General features: G+C 39.8%; 1 protein-coding gene across 1 annotated transcript; it reads right to left on the bottom strand.

The window, feature by feature from the left end:
- Nucleotides 1–2,179: 2,179 nt before the first annotated feature.
- On the bottom strand, nucleotides 2,180–10,125 carry CALM1 (calmodulin 1 (phosphorylase kinase, delta); the record flags this gene model as incomplete). Its single annotated transcript, XM_008570125.1, has 5 exons — nucleotides 2,180–5,771; nucleotides 5,948–6,083; nucleotides 6,501–6,607; nucleotides 9,009–9,152; nucleotides 10,104–10,125. Coding segments are annotated over 5 exons (438 nt in total), but the record flags the coding sequence as incomplete, so codon positions are not given.
- Between the last annotated feature and the right edge of the window lie 2 nt (nucleotides 10,126–10,127).

Here is a 10,127-nt window from a genome sequence, read left to right as displayed (position 1 = left end):
ACACAATATATAATTGTATATACTAAAGAATATTATGCTTAATTTTTAAAAAATCTATATGTATACTAAGACCCCAGTGTTGTGAACTGTCTCTACATCCATATGGTGAGAAAAAGCTCCAGAGGGAGATACAAAGTGTTAAATATAATGTATAGGGTAGTGGGTCATTTGATAGTACAAATCTTATAAACAGCATCCTTTAGAATAAAAAAAAAAATACTTCTATAAAAATGAGAATGGGCTGCCTGTTAAGGAGCTTCTTGTCATTGAAAGTATTCCAAAAAGTTTGAGTTGTCAGATATGGAGACTTGCATTCAGAGTCTGACCTACAATATATCTAGTCCTTTTAACTAAAATATCATTTTACAATTACTTTTTTTACTTATTTTCTTTTTTTTTTAAAAACTATCTCCTCTCAAATCTTGATTCTGATATTACTCTGTGTGTGGGAAAAAAAAAATCTACCTTTTACTATAAAATGCAGTAACATCAACAACAAAAAAGCACACAACCATGCTAGGACTCAGAAAATTAGCTTAAAAGCAAACTGTACATGCTATATGCAGCCAGAATCAAAAGATTATACTGCAACAAAATTTCAAGAAATTACCTTACTAGAGGAGACTCCAGATTTTCCCTTCTGTCTTTATAAAAGTGAAAATAAAACTTTAAAATGTGATATTTGAAATACTATCTGAATGTGTCAGTTCACACTCATTCCAAAGGTTTTTGACACAGACTGAACATACATAATTCTTAAAATGGAAATGGCACTTTTTTAAACCTGGGTTCAGGGATCATCGATGATAGAAAGGTGGCCAGCTCAGCAGCCTTGGGTCAGCTCGAACGTGCACTGTTGAGCCTGAGCTAACTCCTCCTATGCCCTGGCAGAGGGTTGAGGGCAGTGGGAGAGGAGAGGCACCAAGCTATAAAAAGCATTATGTTTTATGTCCTTCTAAGGCATGCTGAGTCACTGGCTGCTCCAGCCCCCCAGTGCCCGGGAAAGTTCAGCTCAAATCGGAAATGTGTTTTCCTAAACCAGAGTGACCGAAAACCCAGATGACATTGTCACTGGGACTGAAGCTTCCTGTTTCCGTCCTGGGAGGACAATGGGAGTCAATCGTCAGTTTCTCTCACCCAGGTTCCAATATTACATCACGGTCTTACTAGCAAGATTAACCTCCACTCCACCCCAACATGGAGCTGCTGAGAATTTTTAAATTTGATTTGTTATCTCAAAGGACACAGCACTCCTGGATGATTTTGCCTTCCACCCTTTAGGCTGTGATCTTCAATCAATTTAAACACCAAGTGATGCCAAACAAGGTTGGTCAGAATCCTAGAAAGCCAATCATCTTGTTTAACCAAGGAGGAAACTGAGGCTCAGAGAAGGTAAAGAACCTGCTGCTAAGGCTACAGAGGGAAAGAACCAAAGTTGGAAGCCAGGCCTAAAGTCTTGGAGAAGATGGCTCTGTCCCAATGGTGGTATCCATACCCTTGCAGTCCCAGCTCCTGTATGCAGGAACGTTCCCTGGAGATGGGCTGAGCCAAAGCAGGGGCTTACCCTGTTACTGTTCCCTTTTCAGCCCTCTCACTGCTTCTGTGCAGAGTGGGAAAGGACACAGGTGAGGCAGCCTGGAAAAGATCCTTCTGGAAGCAGAGGGGATGCAAGGAGGTAGCCTTTCTTGCTAGAAAGCCTTGTCTAAGAACAGGGTCTGGGACAGCACTGATTAAGGGGAAGGTTTCAACGCTGAGGTTCTGAATGAAGTTGCACCCTCCCCCCCTTGCCTCAGCTGCCTGCTCTTGACATGTATGTGATATCACTTAAAATTCCCATCTTATTTTTTAAACGTACTTCTTTATATGTCTTGAAGAAACTTAGATTAACACTGACGTTAAAGGGAAATTAATCTTAGGGTATAAATTTTCTGCATAAATCAAGCATGGACACATCAAAAAGGCCAAGAGAGTGGCCTAAAATGTCAGCTACGAACACCCAAACTATTTACTTAAAACTAGAGTGAGGCCGTCCTAGGATGTGTCTGTGGTATTTCTGGCCCTTCACTCTCACCTGCTGTGCCAGAGCTCAGGTGGAATTACGTGAGAGGTTAGGTGTATCTTGTTCTGAAAGCAACAAGGATAGAAAGCTATGCAAACTAAGAACCTACACAGTTCACAGTTAGAGATGAAAGGCTGCAGAAATGTTTATTGAATACAGTGCCAGGTTTATAAATAAAACTTATTTACAATTTCCATAGAGTTGGTCCCCCATCAGAGAGGTGGTTAAATCTCCAAACAGTTTATCTCAAGATTTACAGAAACGTTCAAGTACATCTCCTTTTCAAATAGCCATGGCAAAGGGCAATTCTGGTAACAAAAGAATTACCACCATCTTAGCTACAGAAGTGTTTAATGAACATTATAAGATTTGGAGAAAGAATACACACTCCACCCATGCCACTACCTTCTTACTCCAAGGGATACAGATAGCAAAGAATTTCTGTCTCCTACAGGACAACTTCAAGGGATTAAAAAAAGAAAATAGTAACTGCCAGCTTAAGGGATAGATTAAGACACATTCGTGGAAATCTAGTCACTGCCAAAAGGATAAATATATTTAGGATATACAATAAATAATTCAAATGTTTAAAATAACTGAATGAACGAAGAGTAGACTTGACCAAATTTACATTCTTTGTTCAGGAGTAAGTTCCCAGTGTGCTGAGGGGCTAAGAATATGTTATTCCTCTGATGTCACACAGCAGCACCAGGCCTACTGGACAACCAGCCATTCATTATAACATTGTTCCAAGTACAATCAGACATGCATTTATAAAGAGAATATAAAAATATGTACAATAGTTCATTTTCAATGTGTTTTAAGTTGCTGCAAGACCAATTAAAAGTGTGCAAAAAATTTGTCAAAAAATCAGAAAAAGCCTTCCTTGGTAACAATGCATCAAAAGCCCATCTGAAATAACAAGACCCACTGCCTTGCTCAACACCTACCCCTAACAGATGGAGGACAAAACCATGAAAGGGTTTGCCACATACTCAGCAGTTTCTTATGGCAAGTCTCAGGCTAAAGTAGGATGCCAGTTAAACTAGTCACTTTATATATATAAATATATGTATATATTTATAGAGTAGGAAGAAGTACGGGATGAGTTTACAGAAAGGTGCTAATCAACTCTAAGAGTACGCCATGGCACCCAGCTATTTCCTCACAGACTTAGGCAGACTGCTAACACCCAACCCCTGGGCTGGTCATCCCCCCAAATGCCAGGGAAAAGGCTACAGTGGATTCTGCCTCACCTGTGCTCCAAACTGGAACTCAGCATTCCCTGGGGGGTAGGGTTTCTGGTTCCCATACAGGATCCTGACTGCACAAGAACCCTGTTTCGAAAGTAGTCTTTTCGAACAGGCTGTGGAACCCCTAAAATAAAGTTCACTCAGCTTCTAGAAAGACTTAGTAAAAGATTACAATAAAAGGCTGTTTTTAAAAACAAGTCAAATCACCGTCCAACCCCTCCCCATCCCCCAGCTACCTTTGAAACTACCAAGACAGGCCTGAGACTGGGTCAACAACATCCAGGCTATTTAATCCTCCTACAAGCAACCTCCAGATCATTAATTTATTCAACCCAAGAGCCCTCTGTACCCCTTATCTCACCAGAAGAAACCTCGAGGTATTCTTAGGTGTTCCTTTCAGGTTCAGGGAATTATGAAAGCCAACCATTAGTGCATGGCGTCAACCTCTCTTCTACCAACCACCCAAGTCCAAGGACTAGTAGCAGAAGCACATGGGCGGGGAATCTCCTCTCCACTGCTCAGACCTACCCCTCTGGCAGAAAATCTAACAAGCTACAAAATGCCAGAAAGACGGGAGTAGGAGAGGGAGAAGCCAAGGGTCTCTATAAAATCAGTCCTGAATGTACCCATTTGGCTGCCAAGAGCTTCTTGCTGCCTTGCTAGCAGCTTGCCACCATTCCCTGGCACATTAAAACCACCCACACCAATGCTCAAAACCCAAATCTCCTTGCTAATAAGGTAAGGCCCTGAAAAATGCACATCCAGCCTTCATTTCAAAAAAGAGCTCTGCACTAAATGCAATATGCTATTTTAAGGGGCTTTTTAAATGGATCAATCTCACTACAAAGACCAGTACCAGCATGTCTTGAGTTTTGGTTGCAGGTTTATAATTAGACACAAAATTCACTTTGGACCGGAGTTTTACTTTCAAGCCAGAGGCTAGCATTAATTCCACTTGGAGGAAAAAAGCAAAGTCAACTTAAAAAAAAAAAAAAAGTAAAAGGAGGCTAAAGTAGTTAAGCATAATCATAAATTAAGTCACAAATCAAAGATGACTGGTAGTGTCTTTTAGGCATGAGACTGGCTTAGAAAAGTGACTACTGCTTCTACCACACACAGCGAGGATTGAATTACAGACACACTAAATCATGTCTCTTGCACAGATGGTCTCGAGTAGTTACATAAAACAGGTAATCAGCAGCACAATTGAGAAGAACCCCTAAATACATGCTTGAGAAAGTGGTTTTTTTCCTTCATGAAGAGCTCTACTGCCTGAATAGATCATTAAACGTTACCATGATTCGCCTCCCCCCTCCCGCCAATGAAAATACAACTAAATCTACATGTCCACAAATATGATGAAGCAATCGGTATCTGCTTGTTTTTAGGCAAGGTCTTAGGCTCAGAGATTGGTGCTGGGATCTTGGAAGGAAGAGAAACCCAATGCTGGGCTGTGGGCGTTTAAATGTACACTGGTCTCCCCTCCAAGTGCCTTGTCCCCATTTAGATCTCAGCTTTACAAAGCATTTAACACCACTTTAAGTTAATGGTCTTTTTATTGGAAAAAAAAAAAACTAGCATTTACAACTTGGAATGGACGTAAATGGTAATTTCTTGAACAGCAATGTTGTTGGTTGTGCTGAAGTCCACAGCCACAGCCTACTCTGCTGCCTCCAAGTCATGGTGCAGAAGGTTTTAAAAACAGAGAGTCCAAAGATGCTCCCCTGGTAAAAGTTTCCTATTAAAAATTTGTGTGAAGGGTGACAGCCTGACACCTGTTTCACTCTAGTACAATGCAGATGCTAAACATATGCAGGCATGCCACCAGGGTGTGTCATCGTCACCATGGGTCAGAGCACATGGGGTACAAGAGGACCATCCTACCGGTGGGGCTAGATCTCAATAGTTCATCCATCACCCATTTTTCTGCACATCATCCTGAGGTAAACCAATTTTAAATGTGTTTTCAGTAAACCAGCTATGACAATTTATACTAACAAATTGAACTAGAACCCATTTGAATAGGTTTTGAATTTGTTTTTTTCATTTTTCATTTTTAATACAAATGCCTGACTGTGCTCAATCGTCAAGCTGCATGCATGAAAAACTGGCCAGCCCAAACAGTGTATTAATTGTTAGCAAATGGAACTTTAAGGAGCCCACTAAGTGCTTCCTTATCAATAAGGTAGTACAAGTACTTATATTGTAAAACTGATGTGTATGTAGCTTGATCTTTAGGGGACAGGACCACCAACCAATACATGCAGATTTTGTGTGTGTGTGTGGACAGAAGGTACTTTTGACATTCAGTTTTGCTATATAGAAACAGAATGAATAAATGAACTTTTTTTTTTTTTGTTTTCAAGAGGTAAGTAAAAGATTCAATTTGATTCTTCTAGAGGGGGGAAAAAAGGAGTTGAAAGTAGGTCTTCATTTTGCAGTCATCATCTGTACGAATTCTGAAAAGACAAATAATCATAACTTTTGGTTATCTTCAACAGCAGCTTTAATAAACACAACATCTCTACTCTGTATAAAATAAAATCCATGAATGTCTAGTGAAGCAAGTTAACTTGTTTACAGATCCTAAAGGTAAGATGATTAAAAACTAAGCTAAAGAAATTTACTGTTTTACCTTCATAGTTGACTTGTCCGTCTCCATCAATATCTGCTTCTCTGATCATTTCATCTACTTCTTCATCTGTTAGTTTTTCTCCTAAGTTTGTCATGACGTGACGTAGTTCTGCCGCACTGATGTAACCATTGCCATCCTGCGAACATTCAGTGACTGTTACCGATAGTGGCTGATAGTTGCTTGGTGTGGGCAAGCAGTTTCTGACTTAATCCCTCTCAAATGACTGCCAACTGTGCTTATCACATCAACAATTCTATAATCTCCAGTACCCACCTCCACCTACTTAAAACAGTCTGCTGATGCAAAAAACATAAGGATTTTCAAAAGCTAACAGAAATTGAAAGTAAAATCAAGAAACTTGGCTCAAAATTTTCTATTATTATGTCTACCTTCACCTGATAAGGTTATTACAGTAAGTCAGAATATTTAAAAGATAAGAGGCTCAGGCAGTTAGGTTAAATGTTCTACCTCTAATAGATAGTTACAACTCTTAAAAGTGATAGTAAAAAAAAGCCATACTTAAGTACCATCTGCTATGTAGATGCAGGATTACCTTGTCAAAGACTCGGAATGCCTCACGAATTTCTTCTTCACTATCCGTATCTTTCATTTTTCTAGCCATCATAGTCAAAAATTCTGGGAAGTCAATGGTGCCATTACCTCAAATTAAAAAATAAAGAGCTCACGTAAAACAAGCATTTCATTAATGCTGTTCTGCAGTAATAGTTTCAGAACCACTTTACAGGATGGTAAGCACTTGCTAAGACCAATTGGCAAACTATTTTATCAGATTCAACCATTCGTAGGCCTAAAATGTTCAAATACTTCGTAGAGCAATTAATTTCACAAGATTCATACTACTACTCAATGCTCAGGATAGCATTTAACCATGCAAAGGAAACCGCACATCTGGATTCAAGACCACTGACGGGCTGTACAGTTCAAGAGAAAAGGAGCACACAACACTGCAGGCTGAATCTTTCCACTCTCAGCGGAAGGAAACACTGGTGACTGCCTTTCCCAAGTTAGGGAAATCACTCAGGTCTAACTCTGCCATGGCTAGTGACGTTAGTAATGTTAAGAAGGCCTACAATTGGGCTGCAAGTTATTTATTTTATTTTATTTTTTTTTTAAATGACCGGTAAGGGAATCTTAACCCTTGACTTGGTGTTGTCAGCACCACGCTCAGCCATTGAGCGAACCGGCCATCCCTATATGGGATCCAAACCCGGGGCCTTGGTGTTATCAGCACCGCACTCTCCCGAGTGAGCCACGGGCCGGCCCTGGGCTGCAAGTTAAGAGTGCAAATATATTAGGGGAGAAAAACATTATGCGGGGGAGGGGTGGAGTTGACTTTGTTATGCCAAGGGCCATAGAGTTTTAAAGTCTCTTCCAAGGGTACTTCTCGGTCACATAAGTCACCTATTATTTTCTCCCCAACTCAGTATCTTTATTTCTCATTAAGGGAAAAGCTCAGAAGCATCTTCACAGCTCAGACCATTAACATTTAGGAAAGTGTGTCAAAAGAATCCACTCTACAGCCAGTACTCCAAACTCCTCTAAAACTAAGAGACCGATGAATACCCCTCCAAAGACAAGCCTTCAAAGTAACAGTGTTACTTGAATTAAACAGAAATAAAATAAAATTAGAAGAAAAATATTAGGTTAAGTTTTTCATTTCACCAGTGTCTTTAAAACAAAATTAAGAGGCTGACTGGTTAGCTCAATTGGTTGGCACAGCTTTATAACACCAAGGTTCAGATCCCCATACCAGCCAACCACCAAATAAGTAAATAATTAAGACAAAATAATAACTCAGAGATCCTTTCAAGTCTTTTTGGCCTCCAAAATTTTACAGCATTATTGATATCTGTTCAAGGTAAAGTAAATAATTGGAAATGCTATCTCAACCATGCAGAGAAGATGTCCTTAGGCATCATAATATTTATTCAGTGCAAATACAGGATTCTGTTGCCTGGCACAATTTATTGTCCTTCACTCCATACCACCTGTGGGCCTAATACACTTCTCCTGTCCCCAAGCCAGGTTTCCCAGGGTTTACACAAAACAAGAGGGAGCCACCCCATGTTCCCAGATAGCTGATCATCTTAGCAGTCAAATTAGAGAGAACTATGAACAACCTCTTTTTCCATAATATTAAAGATGAAAACAATCTTTAGAAGTAACTCTAATGGGATGAAAACTTTATCAAAGAGCTTAACCAAAAGCTCTGCTTCTAAATGTTTGTGACCAGACAAGTTGTAATTCTACATCACCTTATGGTATCATATTTTCTTAAACGGCTACTATCACGTTAGTCATCTAGAAAGTAAAGTCTAAATCCAAATTGTCTATTCTTAGCTCATCTTTTAAAAATGTATCACGTTCTATAATGTTATGTAGTGCATATATGATTCACAAAAATACATTGGGGGGGTACCTAAAAAACTGTTTACTGATGGAAGTGAGCATAAAAAATCTATTGCCCACTGTTGTTGAGTCTAGAGGAATGGGTAACCAACTGTTATGGGGGTTACTGCTGGTTCCTTCTGGCTCTGCACTATACACAACTTCTCCTTCTGTCAGGTTCTGTAGACTGACTCCCTGCAGTCATCTGGCAGCCCAAGTTCAAGCCTCACAGCAAACACATTTACAGCTCACACTGTATTCAGCTCTACAGTGCTTTTCAACCACTGCACTTGAGGGTTTCTCCTCTTAGTGTCAATAAACTTTTTAAAAAGCAGGTTCTATGGCTATTTATTTTTACTTCCCCCAGGACTCAGTGCAGATTCACCAGCCAGTTGATAGATGATTTGAGCTGCAGGTCACAGCAAGCAGAAAAGAACAATACAGCGATCTGATCCAGGAAATGTTCTAGACAATGAGCAGGGTGAATGTCAGGCCCATTATCTTCTATTATAATTGTCAAGAGCAGTAAGGCAACCACAGAAAGGATCTTTGCATATTTGCTTTGCTCTGGGGACCTGAAAGATAATCTTGTAACATGTCTGAACTTGAAATACACAACACTGGTGCTCATTCGTGGTTCTGAAGCCCTTACCATCAGCGTCCACTTCGTTGATCATATCCTGCAATTCAGCTTCTGTTGGGTTCTGACCCAGTGACCTCATGACAGTTCCAAGTTCCTTTGTTGTGATGGTGCCATCACCATCCTTATCAAATAGGGAGAAAGCTTCCTTGAATTCTGAAAACAAAAGTTTACCCTTTAGAATGAATGTCTTTACCCAATCCAGACACAATACACACTTCCCCAGGGCTTGCCAAAGCAAGTCGTCCAAGCTGTGCAAGTTATCAGAAACTGCCTGGTCTTTATCTACTAAAATAAAGACCACAACAGTCCTGTGGGACTGGCCTTCACACAGCAGCCCAAAAAGCAAACATTGCTCCTGGTAACTGGTTCCATAAACTACAATATTCTCACATTTTTAAAGAAGGTGAAGTTTGAACACACTTAAATTAGTCCTAAGTCCAATCTGACACAAGAAGATTGGTCCACCTGTTCCTTTAAAGTCCCTTCCTGGTAAATTTCTGCAACCATAGAACCCCTTGTTTCCCAACAACATAGAAAGGTCACATTCCCAGGTAACCAGCATATTCTCTCTACACAACACTGAGAATATTTCAGAAGCATTCCTTGTTTCCTAAAAATAAACCTTCTCAAAACAAGTCTTTCAGAGAATATTAAAAAGCTAAAATCTAAACTAATGTTAACTTCTTTCCCAATTATTACAGTGCTAACACTCAGTTTCACCCATTCCCATTTATTTTAGAACAAAAAGCACAAGCTTTCATGGTGAATTACTAAAAGACCCGAGGCATAAAATTTGTAAACTAAATTTCTGAATAGCAGGCTCAGTGCAAACTCATTATATGCAAAGCTTTGCACACTATGAAGCAGTCAAATAATCCAGAGTGTTAACAAGTGGGCCCTCTTAGTTCCACTTCCTTCCAAATTATCTCCAAAATACTTGCAAGGAGTTATTAACACCTGACATAAAAGTTTCTGCTTATTGTTTTCATTTAAATAAATTCTTGCAAAACTGCTCCATTTGTGGGGGGAGGGGACAGGAATCACTAAAACTGAGTCAGTGCCTAGTTCTGGCCTTCTGGGGACTCCTCAGAATCGCCAACTTACCAGCAATCTGTTCTTCGGTCAGTT

The sequence above is a fragment of the Galeopterus variegatus genome, unplaced genomic scaffold (assembly GCF_000696425.1).
Source record: "Galeopterus variegatus unplaced genomic scaffold, G_variegatus-3.0.2 Scaffold571, whole genome shotgun sequence".
NCBI classification, from domain to species: Eukaryota; Metazoa; Chordata; class Mammalia; order Dermoptera; family Cynocephalidae; genus Galeopterus; species Galeopterus variegatus.
Note: the sequence above shows the minus strand (reverse complement) of the source record. Positions and strands in the feature narration are given on the sequence as shown.